This window comes from Pavona decussata, unplaced genomic scaffold, assembly GCF_977016875.1.
Source record: "Pavona decussata unplaced genomic scaffold, jaPavDecu1.1 SCAFFOLD_128, whole genome shotgun sequence".
Classification (NCBI taxonomy): domain Eukaryota; kingdom Metazoa; phylum Cnidaria; class Anthozoa; order Scleractinia; family Agariciidae; genus Pavona; species Pavona decussata.
In genome coordinates this window covers 200,001-215,110 of record NW_028145542.1, presented here as the reverse complement: position 1 = coordinate 215,110, position 15,110 = coordinate 200,001, and the positions used below count along the sequence as shown (strand labels likewise).

Genomic DNA, 15,110 nt, shown 5'->3' with positions numbered 1-15,110 from the left:
GTGGTGCTTGACTCGGTGTCGAGGACGCTGGTCTGTTTGTGGTCGGTATGTTTGTCGACGGAGTCAATGTGGCTATTAAGAATCAATTGAAAGAGGAAATAAATAGAGACAACTTGTAAGCCAGTTTGTCAATGCGGTGCACTTCAAGGTAAAGTAACAGTAACGACAATTTTCTAGAGGATCTTCCCTGAAACGCTTAGTAGAGATTGCTGAGTTCTCCTGCACCTAAATATCTACCTAATGTAACAGTACTGTGTTAACAATGATGGGCGAATAAAACTCCGGTTCTGGGGTCAGGAAAAAGGGAACTTCCAAACTGATCCATGTTGCCTGTCAGAACATTGCCTAATATTTCATTGCAGATGGTCGCGCAATTTGAATGTTGCAGTTGTTGACAGGTATAAATGTTTTATAATCCTCAGTATCAGGAACAATCGGGGCGATCAGTCAAAGGTTGGATAATTATTTCCTATAAATGTATCTAAAACTCATCGAAGGACTCTCAATAACCAGTGCATTCTTTTTAATATTTCCAGTAGTTCCAATTATTTTGAAAGGAGAACGAACACTTTCTGCGAATGTATGGAAGTTTTTCAAACATTTGTGAGGTTAAGCTCTTTTACCAGACCCTGTTCGCGAAATGAGCCTACGCTTATCCCCGAGGAGAGAGTTGGACGCGTGACCTTGGCTTAACAATGATAAGGTCACGCGTCCAACCGTCAATGTAGTAGTAAAAAGATAGTGCAAGGTGGTCTTTGTGTTGTCTGTTGGTTTGTCCAAGGAGGCATTATAATCTTTCTCGTTAAGAGGTGTGTTTTAAACTACATTAATTAAGACCCAGGTGAACCTGCTTTTCACCGAAATGCGGGCACATTTTTAAACTGAACTGTAATGGTTAGCTTCCTTAAATATTTAATTACTCATCGTCGCACAGTTTCTATGGGAAAGTCGTCGACAAGTGTAAAGTTATATTTTGAAAACCTAAATCTAGTAATATATACTTCAAAAACTACAAGTCAAATCTTACCTGTTGCTGGACTCGGTGTCGGGGCCGCTGGTCTGTTTGTAATTGGTGGGCTTATCCACGGAGTCAAAGTAGCTGTTAAGAATCAATTTAGAAAGACAACATATAGAGACATCTTGTAAATAAGTTTGTCAACGTGGTGTACTTTCAAACTTATCTATGATACCTGTCAGAAAACCGCCTGAATATTATTGTGGATCAACGGCAACTTTCTGCGAGTCTGTTGAAGACTTCCAAACATTTTAATTTGTGACCCGCCGGAGCAGCGGAAATCTAACCTACATTCCTGTACAAAATAAATTCATTTAAATGTAATAAACTTATATTTGAACTGCGGGTGAAAGATTAAATAGAAGAAAAATCCCCGCAGTTTTTTGCGCAATCGAAGCAGTTTCAAAAATAAATATCCATGTTTCAAATATTCATATTAATTTATTCACGTTTCACGGGTATATCACGAACTCTCAATTTGACCAGCTCCCAGTTGGCTTGATAGCTCAGTTGGTAGAGCACTGCACCGGCATCGCAGTGGTCATGGGTTCAAATCCTGTTCAAGCATGAACTGCAACTGCATAGGTTACTTAAATAACTGCGAGGATCTTTTTTCTATTTAAGTAATACTATAACAATAACATTATAAGCTCGAGATTTCTATCGCGTGATAGCTGATGAAGGCGCAGCCCAAATCAGCTATCACGCGATATAAATCAATTGTTTTAGTATAAATCAACTAGTCCTGCAAAACTAAACAAGTAAATTATTTATATCCTCATCGCATTCACTTCGAAAACGCGATGGAGTGGCCGCCATTTTGTTGTTAACCGCTACTCACTATCTAACATAGAATAGAAGGGGCGTTGCGTAGCCAATCAGAGAACGGCATTCGTGATACAACGCTAGCAAATGTATACTTATAAGTAATATTACTGCTAACATTCATGTAAGTACTGTAACGTAATATTGTAAGTAAGCTTATTGTAACAAAACTAGCGTAAGTCTTGAAGTGAAGTTTTCTTTAACGTTGTATTGCACACCTTGTAAAAAAAAACGAACTCTTGAACACGTCTCCGTCGCCTTTTAGGACTGAATTCCGTTTGGACTAGAGGTTCAGACGCAGACTGTCCATGTAAAAAATCGGGTTAGTGCTAAGGGACCATTGTCTTCAGGACTCGCTTATTGATAAGTTAAAGTTGCGAGATTATCAGGGCTTCTGCACCAGTGAAAGCTGTTATTAGCTATTCGTTCGTTACGGTAGCGTTCCCTAAAGTCCGATATAAAGCTCGTTTAACCGCTTTGATCATAGACCCGTGTGCACTGCCAAAGTTTTCAGGCAAGCGCACAAATGGGGATTGACATGCCATGGTGATTACTCTAATTTTGTCTTTGTCTAACTTTTCTGCAACCCACGAAATTAGTCCCATTATCTGAATTTATTTTTCTGTAATCCTCTGCGATTCGCTATCCTCTAAAAGGGGTTAAGGAAGGAATCGTCCAGTGCAATTGCCATTTCTAAATGAAAAGCTCTGGTGGTTATACATGCAAACTGACAAAGTTACACCTTAGATATTCGTTGCCCTCTGCCCTGGACTGTTATTAAAGGCCCTTCATAATGTACAGGCGTACGAGCGAACTGCAAGAAGTGGAGTCTTAAGCCTAATTCTTTGAATTTGTTGCGACGGTTTGGCTTTTCTCTTACGGTATTCATAGCACTAAGCTTTACAATCTCGGATTTCCTTCTCGCCTCTGCATTAGCCAAAAAACGGGAGGACAACATTACCAACATTTGGTTAGTTCCCGAGGTGTGATTCCCTTTTTTCATGATAATGTTTCATGATCAGCTTAGTTACTCAGTTCTTTCTCAGTAAGATGATAGGGTACTTAACGTTAAGTGGTAAATACTCAGCATTCTCTAGACGACCACAACATCTCATCAATCCATTTTTATCAATTCTTGGTTTCAGGGTGAGTAAATTGCTACCAACTAAAAATGTTTTATCACTTGTTAATGATTAGTACGCTTCTTTAAATGACTCCGCTTGTGCTGACTTTGCTACTTGAATTTGCGTGTCCTGGATGTCGTTGGTAATACGTTTTTTTTTTTTTATGGAAACTCAGACAATTGCTTACAAAGCGATAAGCCCTGGCTAGTATTCTGATGAGTCTAATCCAGGTGGAAAAGCGTCTTGTTTGAAGCCGCTACGTAGTATTGTTTTGGATAGCCAACATCGGTTGTCTCTGTGATGCTGCAGTCAGCTTGTAGGCATGCTTGTTTTCTGACCTCTTTCATTGCTCTTTCATTATTCGATCTACTGTCCATTCAGATTTTTTCTTCTCCAAACACAAAGGTCCTTCCCACTCTGTGTCCTTACTAGCTAACTCCTCTACTGATAAGCCTCTTGTTAGACGATCAGCTGAGTTCTCTTCAGTCACAAAATGCCTCCACTGTTGAGGACTTGTGTGAGACTGTATTTCTCCAATTCTGTTTACCACAAATGGCTTAAATATCCTGCTTGGGCGACATATCTACAATAACACGTTCATGCTATCCGACAAAAACGTGATTTCGCGAGTTGCAATCTTTAATACCTTGGATATCGATACACTTAGTCTTAATCCTAAAATTGCGCCTATTAGCTCTAAACGAAGGATACTTGTGGCTGTAAGCGGTGCAACTCTTAATTTAGAAGCCTTTAGGTGAACCGAAACAATTCCATCACTGTGCTCATATCTTTAATACGCTACAGTTCCATGCGCATTTTCGATTAGGCATCTACAAATGCCCGCAAGCTCCCGAACTTCACATCCCTGTCTACCGGCTGATAACATCGCAATCTTAATGTTCTCTAAATGCTCTAATTTATTGAACCACCGCCTAACCTCTTTTCCTATTCCATCTGTAGCGACTCCTCATTAGTCTATGCCCGTGGAACAGATCAGTTCATGGCGCAAAACCTCTGCACGAATGGCGTATGGCGTCAAAAATCCCAAATAGTCGCAAAATGTGGTTATTCTTCTCAGTAAACTGCGCTTTATTAGGTCTAACATCTGAACCCATCTCCAGGTGGATGCACTCGGAACATGTTTTCCTTCTCCACCCATAGTATTCTGAGCGTCTTCACACAGGGCAGCTCTTCATCATCTAGATCCACTTTTCCTGCTCTATCCTTAGCTGGTATCTCCTTCAACAATTCTTCTAAATTGGACAGCCGTTTACGTGCGCGTATGCCAGCCATCTGCTAAAGCGTCGAAAGTTTTCTGTACTAGTCTATCGCTGTCTTGACGTCTGGAACTGAATCCATGCTATCGTCCATATATGCTCACTCTTGTATTTTCACCACAGCCAGTAGAAATTTTTATTTATACTTCGTCGCATGTTTTTACACGACGAACTGCGACTGAAACGGCCACGAATTCATTCCGAATACTACTAAAATCAATTAATATTCATTGGTCGAGCGCTAACCATGAAAGTACATTATTTTTGGCTATGTTCTGATACAAGACTTCTGTGGAGATACATCTCTGCTATATGTCATGCACTAACGCTATTGCTTGCTTGTGGAACCGCAGCAAAGCGCTGAAAAGCTCTCATTGCAACTTAGGTCCCTGGTGTATGACATCGCTCAAAGAGATCCCCTCGCACTTGGTCGACGCGTCAGACACAACGCACGTTCCCGTCGTTGCTTTTTCCGGCCTTTTAACAGGAAATTGTGGTATGTAGCAGGACCCAATTGGTTTTTTCTCTGTTTTTGTGATGTTTATTAAGCCACCTTTCTGCTGGCTCCTTAGAAATGCATTTCTCTGTACCTCTCAAGCGTCTCAGGGCTGTCTCATAGTTGTACGGTAACACTGACCGGTCGTCTTTCCAAGGGATTATGACTTCGCACCGACCGCTATCATATTCGATTGATCGCGAGCGCGAATTTCTTATTTGGAGTCTCAATGCTATGACTCAGTAGTTCTATCTCCAAGAAACTTTGAAGTTTACCATCTATTTGCTGCTCTTATCGTCCAAGCGTATAAAATATGTGTGACCGAAACATGTTCGTTAGCCTCCCTGATCCATCCGAGGGCCGTTAACCATGCAACTGTTTTTCCTGGCTTCCCTCTAACATCAATCACTGATTGATACCGATGAAAATGCCGACGATTGGGCGTGGTCCAAGGTAAAGTGATACCTTTTAGATGCTCCCACTTCTTCGCGTATTTAGCCCAGTTGATTACTCCAATGTTCCCTGTAACGCGTTCTACGATGAAAGCTGCTATCTGTACATTTATCTTTCCATCTACACTTTGAAGTTTTAGTTCGAATATTTTTGTCTCGAAGCTGTCGGTGTGACCATTTAGAACGTTAACGGTTACTCTACGCTCCTCCCCTTGAGGTCCTAATTCAGCTGCTACATCACTGTTGATGTATGTCGTACTACCAGCGTTGTCTTGTGCCATTTTTGAATACTAGTGTTCCTCAGTGCAACATATTCGCTTCTATTTTTTTTTCATGTGCATTGCTGTTATGTGCGATCTCTCCGGTAAGACCCGGGTGGATTCCCTTCGGTGGTATCTCTAACTGGAGCTTCTTTTGTTTCATCTTGATGGACTTGTTAGGGCTGATGATTGTAGCTGTCACTCCTATTGCCGTTTCTTGCAATCTCCAGCCTCCCCTTTGCTTTACAATGTAGTGCGCATGTCGGCGTCCGTTCAAACCACAAAATCGGGACTGTGGGAACTGTATTCCCTGGTGGGTCTCTCCTAGGCATCTGTAGCAAAAACGTCGTTGCGCCGCTTTCAGCCACCTCTTTTCAACGGTTATAACTTAAAACTCGTCGCACTAAATGGGGTGGTTATTTCCAGAGACCTTCCATGTGCGGCGGCTCTTACTAGGCCAGATTTCTCTTCGGGGTACTGGAATTGCCCCATATCTTTCAAAGCGTCTCAGCTAGTACTATCTGGAATTCCGATTCTTGTATAACCCATTGTCGTAATATTTCAACAAGCTGCTGTTTCTCGTGTTCAAAAAACCATCAATGGTACTGTGCCAGCATTTACTCTATATTCTTCCTCTGTAGCTTATCATAGAGCGATCTATTTCCCAACTCCTAATGTCGGTCAGCCTCTTAAAGGTTGATAACTGCGATGTGTGGGATAACAGCGAACTTATCTATATCTTTGACGTTACCGGCACGGATAAGCTTGCAAGTAGAATGCGATCTGTCGTCTTCTTCCTCCATACTTTCTAATCTGCTCTTAGCAGCTTTATAAGCAGACGTTGAATGATCCTAATTCTCAATAACCCTTAACCCTTCGCCCGATAAGTACTGTCTAAGCTACAGTAGCTTGTGTTCGGGAGCCCAGTTGCTTTGTCGATACCGGCTTGAAAAATACTGGGCGCTGATGCTTTGCTTAGTGGACCATCTGGCTGTGGTCGCTGCCTGATAATGTTTTCCGAGTCTACTTGTCGTATAATTCTGTTTCTAGGCCGAGATCCTCGCTGATCTCTGTCTCCAGAGCTAACTGGTTTTCTTTGACGTTTTCCTTGGCGATCTGTTATGTCTGTTTATCTTTTCGGGACCGACTCTCGAGCTCTCTTAATTTCTTAAGCAAATTCTTCTTGGACCTTCTCCATCCTTCTCCGCCCCAATGGCTAGCTCTAAACTAAAAATAGCTTTTTCTCTCGGCGCGCTCTCGAGCCTTTCTTTGTCCGACGTGTAAGTCTTCACATCTCTGGGAAGCACAATATACGACGCTAGATGATTCGCAGATTTTCGCCAACAAATGAGGATTTTTCTATAAAAAATTTGGGTGGCTAGGTGCACTTTAATTAGGGGCCGGTCGCACTAGGGGACGAAAATTTTGTAAGCTCGGCCGAATTTCAGGAAAAAAATGGTTTAACAAATTTTTGTTCCAAAATTTTTGTTAAACGCGATCGCACTGGGAAGTGACAATCTTATCTTTTATGCCGAAAACGTCAATCAAATTGTTTGCCCTTTTCAAATCTCCATTTCGGCGACGCGCGTTAAACCTTGAACTTGGTTCTTCGTTTATGATCTGGCTTGGAAAAATTTGGGAGATAAATGAATTCCCTCTCTGTTCCTGTTCATCTGTCAGTAACGACATGTACGGCCCAACGCCAGCTGCTCCTTGAAACCGCTGAAAATCGAAATTTTGGTACGGAAAGCGGGCGAAATTTTCACTGTCCATGCTTGTTGCACTGAAGTACTTTTCTTGGCGCGCTTTGAATTAACATGATACCTGTTCGTGCGTTAATAGAGTATGGAAGGTTATCATGGATTTTGTGACACTAAACAAACAAAAAAGTGCGATAAAATCGCCTGACAAAAAATCGGATCGGAGATTTTTTGTCGCGGCTTCTTTGAAGTTTGGTAAGGTCGGAAAAAATTGTGTCAAGGCGAAACACGCCGGTCGCACTCGTCTACAACACTCGTTGACAGTTTTTTTTGCAAAGTAAACAAAAATTCTGCCTAGTGCGACCGGCCCCTTAGGTGAGCTTGGCATGTTGTTAGTATCAGTTGGGGCTGGAATACATAGTTTATGACAATCGGGAACTTTGCAGTAAAGGCAAATTACATATTACATGTGTTTTTAGTTACACAAGTCATTCGGAAGCCTCGTTTAATGTATATTCCGAAAATCTCAAATTAACCTTGTCTAGACCGGGCTTCTTTTAATTTTTGTCTTCTTTGGGAAGGTCTAGGGGTGGGGGAGGGTGATTGTCCCCCCTCTATAACAGTGCAAATACATGACAGTGAGACTTAGAGAGTAGATAGTACGTTGAAAGACGTCTCCTTTGAGGTCCACAGCGTGAAGTGATGACGTCATTTAATGTGGTAAGAAAAAGGTCATAATTGCCAAATGGCGGCCATCTTGGATTTCTGGATTTTCAAAAAGCCTTCAGGAAAGCCGCGAAATTGAACGAAAACTTATCAAAACCAATACACAAACAACGTTATGAGCTAAACATATTTAGAAATACGAGAAGAAAAGTGTTCTTTCTTCATTTTTAAAAAAAGATTTTTCTATTTTCTCAAAAAAATGCCTGTAGAAAATGGTTGCCACGGTAACATCCACGTAAGCCAACGAACACTAAGGACCACATTAAAGTTTTTTTCTGGATAAATTTCTGAAACAATCCTAAAGTTTAAGATAGTTGGCTCAAATATTTTAAAGTTATTCAGGTTGAAAGTCGCCGTGGCAACAATCAGCACTCCCAACTACTCCTCGGTCTAGATAGGGGTAAAGTATTTAAGCAAGACTCCTTAAATTGGTATCCTCTATTGACATGATGTTATCAAAGATGTTACCAAAGTTTCACGAAACAAATGCATGTACTTGGCTATAGCAGAATCAATCTTTGGAGAGTGAAAAAGTACAATAAAAATCTCATCACCGCAACCGAGTACATTAAGAAACCAGCTTTTGGAACCTTCCTTCTCCACCAAGTTTAAACCAGTATCGACTCACTACCTTGCTCCGATTAAAATACTTTGTTCCACAGACATGAAGGTGTTTGAAATTACATTAAATTAAATTAAGTAAGAAGATAATGAGTTGGGGTCTTTGTGTTGTCGGTGGGTTTGTTTAAGCAGGCATTTTAATGTTTCTTGTTAAGAAGTGTTTTACAAAATGCATTTATGGAGACCTAAGGAAACCTGCTTTTCACTGAATTGGTCCATTTTTAAACTAACCGGTGATGGTAAGCTCCCTTAAATCTTCAATTCCTCACCGTCGCGCAATTTGTATGCTAAAGTTGTAGACAAGTATAACGTTAGATTGTAAACCTTATTCCAGTAATATATACTTCAAACATACAAGTCATATATTACCTGCTTCTGGACTCGGTGTCGGGGACGCTGCTCTGTTTTTGGTTGGTGTGGTTGTCCACGGAGTCACATTGGCTATTAAGAATCAAATTAAAAACGAAATAAATAGAAAAATCTTGTAAACCAGTTGGTCAAGGTGGTACACTTGCAAACTTATCAACTTATCCGGGATGCTTGTCAGAAAACCGCCTGGTATTTGATTGCGGATCGACGGCAAATTTAAATGTGGCAGTTTTTGACAAGTACAAACAGATGTTCTATAATCCTCAGTACCAGGAACAATAAGGGGCGATCAGTCAAACATTGGCTAGGTATTTTCTCTACATGTATCTAAATGTCATAGAGGGTCTCCTATTAACCGGCACATTTTTATTATATTTTCAGGCAGTTCCATTTATTTTAAAAGGAGAGCGCTCACTTTCTGAGAATCTGTTAAAGTTCTTTAAACATTTGTGAGCTTAGGATCGATTACTAGCTGCTGTTCGCGAAACGAGTGCACGCTCATCCCCAAAGAGACAGTTGGACGCGTCCCTTTGGCATTGTTAATTTCAACCTTTGAGGAACGTGTTTGCCTGAATCTACCAGGCAACTTAAATTACATAAATTAGCTTTAAGAGGGTTATGGTGGATTAATTGGATAGTATGCGATCATGTTATTGAGAAGTTTGAGATTCAAAATATCTTAAAGCTGTGCAACGGGAATCGTTGAAAAAGTTGGCTAACATACAAGATGTATTCGTTATATTATTTTACCGACACGGTTGGGAAAGTCTCTAATTTTCCAAGCTGCGCCGATGGTTTTTGATGTCGTGGAACGGTAGAACTTACAATCCATAGCTGTCATAATTTCGCTTTTGATGTCGCTGACAAAGGATCAAGTCGAATTTGTTAAATCTACAGGGGTCACCGATAAAAAATACAAGCCGATAAACCAATTAGCAAATGCCACAGCGCATGCGTACAAAATGGAATCGAGAAGTTAATTCAAATGGCTCATAATGATAAGAAAATCTCTTTTAGCATATTAATAGAAACTACATTAATGGAGAAATTGTTTTTCATCGAAATGGTACTTTTTTAAAACTGAAGTGTAATGGCTTGCTCCCTTAAAATTCGTTAAAATTTCAAAGTATTCATCGTCGCGCATTTCCATTTGAAAGTTGTCGGCAAATGTAACATTACATTTTGAAAACCGAAATTTAGTAATATATACTTCAAAAAATACAAGTCATATATTACCTGTTGCCGGAATCGGTGTCTGAGACGCTGATCTGTTTGTGGTTGGTGGGTCTGTCCGTGGAGTCAAAGTAGCTGTTAAGAATCAATTAAGAAACACAATAAATAGAGACATCTTGTAAACCAGTTTTTCAAGGTGGTGTACTTGCAAACTTATCCATGATACCTGTCAGAAAACTGCCTGTATTTAATAATGGATCAACGGCACCTTTCCGAGAATCTGAAGACTTCCAAATATTTGTGACCCGAGGGAGCGACCTACATTTTTGTAGAATAATATTAATATAAATACATAAAACATATATTTGAACTGCGGGTGGAAGATGAAACAGAAGAAAGATCTTAGCAGTTTTTCGTTTTAAGCCGCTGCTTAGCATTGTTTTTGATAGCTAACACAGTTGTTCCTCTATTGCTGCAGTCAGCTTGTAGGCGTGCTTGTTTCCTGACCTCTTTCGTTGCTGTTTCATGATATGATCTACTGCCCATTCAGATTTTTTCTCCAAATACAAAGGTCCTTCCCACAATTTGTCCTTACAAGCTAACTCCTCTACTGATAAGCCTCTTGTTAGACGATCAGCTGAGTTCTCTTCAGTTAAAAATATCTTCACTGTTGAGGACTTGTGTGAGACCGTATTTCTCCAATTCCGTTTGCAACAAATGGCTTATATTTCCTGCTTCGGAGATGAATCTACCATAACACTTTCATGACATCCGACCAAAACATGATTTCGCGAGTTGCAATCTTCAATGCTTTCGATATTGATACACTTAGTCTTAATCCTAGAATTGCGCCCCTCAGCCTCAAACGAGGGATTCGTGTGGCTGTAAGGGGTGCAACTCTTGACTTGGCAGCCACTAGGTGGACCGAAAAAGTTCCATCACTGTGCTCATATTTTTAATACACTACCGCTCCATACGTATCTACGAATGCCTGAGGGCTCGCGGACTTCAAATTCCTGTCCACGGGCTGAAAACATCGCGATCTTAATTTTTACTTAATGCTTTGGTTCATTGTTGAACCACCGCCTAGCCTTCTTTTCCTGTTACAACTGAAGCGACTTCTCACTAGTCGATGCCCGTGGTCCAGATTTCTTGGAACGAAGCCTTTGCTCGAAAGGTATATGGCGTCCAAAATCCGAAAGTGTCGCAAAATGTGGTTATTCTTCTCAGGAAGCCTGCGCTTTATTAGGTCTATCATGTGTACACATCTCGAGGTGGATGCATTCGGCAGATGAACATGTTTTCCCTCTCTACCCATGAGATATGTCCAGGATCGACCTTGTTAGCAAGAATTTGCTAGCAAACTATTTTCGCAAAAGTAACAAGGATTTTCCTTGCTAGCTAAAACCGTTCAATACAAATATCGCAAAAATCGTAAGAATAACAAATGTAACAAGATTCAAGACTTAGAAGAACTTGAAGGCAAGAAGAGCCCCAAAATGTCCGCAAAAATCGCAAATATCGCAAAAGTAACAAGGATTTTCCTTGCTAGCAAAAACCATTCATTACAAATATCGCAAAAATGGCAAGAATAACAAATGTAAAAAGATTCAAGACTTAGAAGAAGATGAATACAAGGAGGGCCCCGAAATGTCCGCAAATATCGCAAATATCGCAAAAGTAACAAGGATTTTTCTTGCTAGCAAAAACCATTCACTACAAATATCGCAAGAATCGCAAGAATAACTAATGTAACAAGATTCAAGACTTAGGATAAGATGAATACAAGGAGGGCCCCGAGATGTCCGCAAATATCGCAAATATCGCAAAAGTAACAAGGTATTTTCTTGCTAGCAAAAACCATTCATTACAAATATCGCAAGAATCGCAAGAATAACAAATGTAGCAAGATTCAAGACTTAGAAGAAGATGAAGGCAAGAAGGGCCCCGGAATGTCCGCAAATATCGCAGATATCGCAAAAGTAACAAGGATTTTCCTTGCTAGCAAAAACCATTCATTACAAATATCGCAAAAATCGCAGGAATAACTAATGTAACAAGATTCAAGACTTAGGGAAAGATGAAGACAACAAGGGCCCCGAAATGTCCGCAAATATCGCAAATATCGCAAAAGTAACAAGGATTTTCCTTGCTAGCAAAGACCATTCATTACAAATATCGCAAGAATCGCAAGAATAACTAATGTAACAAGATTCAAGACTTAGAAAAAGATGAAGGCAAGGAGGGCCCCGGAATGTCCGCAAATATCGCAAATATCGCAAAAGTAACAAGGATTTTTCTTGCTAGCAAAAACCATTTACTACAAATATCGCAAGAATCGCAAGAATAACTAACGTAACAAGATTCAAGACTTAGAAGAAGATGAAGGCAAGAAGGGCCCCGAAATGTCCGCAAATATAGCAAATATCGCAAAAGTAACAAGGATTTTCTTTGCTAGCTAAAAGCGTTCATTACAAATATCGCAAAAATCGCAAGAATAAAAAATATAGCAAGATTCAAGACTTAGGATAAGTTGAAGGCAAGGAGGGCCCCGAAATGTCCGCAAATATCGCAAATATCGCAAAGTAACAAGGATTTTCCTTCCTAGCTAAAAGCGTTCATTACAAATATCGCAAGAATCGCAAGAATAACTAATGTAACAAGATTCAAGACTTAGGATAAGATGAATACAAGGAGGGCCCCGAAATGTCCGCAAATATCGCAAATATCGCAAAAGTAACAAGGATTTTTCTTGCTGGCAAAAACCATTCATTACAAATATCGCAAGAATCGCAAGAATAACAAATGTAGCAAGATTCAAGACTTAGAAGAAGATGAAGGCAAGAAGGGCCCCGGAATGTCCGCAAGTATCGCAAAAGTAACAAGGTATTTTCTTGCTAGCAAAAACCATTCATTACAAATATCGCAAGAATCGCAAGAATAACAAATGTAGCAAGATTCAAGACTTAGGAGAAGATGAAGGCAAGAAGGGCCCCGGAATGTCCGCAAATATCGCAGATATCGCAAAAGTAACAAGGATTTTCCTTGCTAGCAAAAACCATTCATTACAAATATCGCAAAAATCGCAGGAATAACTAATGTAACAAGATTCAAGACTTAGGGAAAGATGAAGACAACAAGGGCCCCGAAATGTCCGCAAATATCGCAAATATCGCAAAAGTAACAAGGATTTTCCTTGCTAGCAAAGACCATTCATTACAAATATCGCAAGAATCGCAAGAATAACTAATGTAACAAGATTCAAGACTTAGAAAAAGATGAAGGCAAGGAGGGCCCCGGAATGTCCGCAAATATCGCAAATATCGCAAAAGTAACAAGGATTTTTCTTGCTAGCAAAAACCATTCACTACAAATATCGCAAGAATCGCAAGAATAACTAACGTAACAAGATTCAAGACTTAGAAGAAGATGAAGGCAAGAAGGGCCCCGAAATGTCCGCAAATATAGCAAATATCGCAAAAGTAACAAGGATTTTCTTTGCTAGCTAAAAGCGTTCATTACAAATATCGCAAAAATCGCAAGAATAAAAAATATAGCAAGATTCAAGACTTAGGATAAGTTGAAGGCAAGGAGGGCCCCGAAATGTCCGCAAATATCGCAAATATCGCAAAAGTAACAAGGATTTTCCTTGCTAGCTAAAAGCGTTCATTACAAATATCGCAAGAATCGCAAGAATAACTAATGTAACAAGATTCAAGACTTAGGATAAGATGAATACAAGGAGGGCCCCGAAATGTCCGCAAATATCGCAAATATCGCAAAAGTAACAAGGATTTTTCTTGCTGGCAAAAACCATTCATTACAAATATCGCAAGAATCGCAAGAATAACAAATGTAGCAAGATTCAAGACCTAGAAGAAGATGAAGGCAAGAAGGGCCCCGGAATGTCCGCAAGTATCGCAAAAGTAACAAGGATTTTCCTTGCTAGCGAAAACCATTCATTACAAATATCGCAAGAATCGCAAGAATAACTAATGTAACAAGATTCAAGACTTAGGAGAAGATGAATACAAGGAGGGCCCCGAAATGTCCGCAAATATCGCAAAAGTAACAAGGTATTTTCTTGCTAGCAAAAGCCATTCATTACAAATATGGCAAGAATGGCAAGAATAACTAATGTAACAAGATTCAAGACTTAGGAGAAGATGAATACAAGGAGGGCCCCGAAATGTCCGCAAATATCTCAAATATCGCAAAAGTAACAAGGATTTTCCTTGCTAGCAAAAACCATTCATTACAAATATCGCAAGAATCGCAAGAATAACAAATGTAGCAAGATTCAAGACTTAGGAGAAGATGAATGCAAGGAGGGCCCCGAAATGCCCGCAAATATCGCAAATATCGCAAAAGTAACAAGGTATTTTCTTGCTAGCAAAAGCCATTCATTACAAATATCGCAAAAATCGCAAGAATAACTAATGTAACAAGATTCAAGACTTAGGAGAAGATGAATACAAGGAGGGCCCCGAAATGTCCGCAAATATCGCAAATATCGCAAAAGTAACAAGGATTTTTCTTGCTAGCAAAAACCATTCATTACAAATATCGCAAAAATCGCAGGAATAACTAATGTAACAAGATTCAAGACTTAGGGAAAGATGAAGACAACAAGGGCCCCGAAATGCCCGCAAATATCGCAAAAGTAACAAAGATTTTTCTTGCTAGCAAAAACCATTCACTAAAAATATCGCAAGAATCGCAAGAATAACTAATGTAACAAGATTCAAGACTTAGAAGAAGTTGAAGGCAAGAAGGGCCCCGAAATGTCCGCAAATATCGCAAATATCGCAAAAGTAACAAGGATTTTTTTGCTAGCAAAAACCATTCACTACAAATATCGCAAAAATCGCAAGAATAACAAATGTAACAAGATTCAAGATTTAGAAGAAGTTGAACGCATAGGCATTGTTGGTCGCCATCGTTCAGGATACCGTGACAGTCAATTCCTTCCGCCACGATAGACAGCCAAATGTTAAATGCGCCGGCTGTAAAAGGATGTATGCTTAAATATGTGCTTGGTTGTAAGCGGTATTGTTTGGAATGAAATAGAG

General features: G+C 39.9%; 3 protein-coding genes across 4 annotated transcripts in view; 2 read left to right on the top strand and 1 right to left on the bottom strand.

The window, feature by feature from the left end:
- LOC146468817 (ras-like protein 1) overlaps window positions 1-15,110 on the top strand; it is a 348,000-nt gene that overhangs the window by 273,670 nt on the left and 59,220 nt on the right. The window lies entirely within an intron of this gene.
- LOC146468819 (uncharacterized) overlaps window positions 1-15,110 on the top strand; it is a 349,521-nt gene that overhangs the window by 307,813 nt on the left and 26,598 nt on the right. The window lies entirely within an intron of this gene.
- LOC146468820 (neuropilin-2-like) overlaps window positions 1-15,110 on the bottom strand; it is a 59,799-nt gene that overhangs the window by 33,477 nt on the left and 11,212 nt on the right. Inside the window, exons 3-6 of the mRNA XM_085123895.1 lie at window positions 10,102-10,173; window positions 8,866-8,937; window positions 1,028-1,099; window positions 1-72 (exon numbers count right to left, since the gene is read on the bottom strand). Coding sequence (XP_084980021.1) covers window positions 1-72; window positions 1,028-1,099; window positions 8,866-8,937; window positions 10,102-10,173 — 288 coding nt within the window. The remainder of the gene's footprint in view (window positions 73-1,027; window positions 1,100-8,865; window positions 8,938-10,101; window positions 10,174-15,110) is intronic.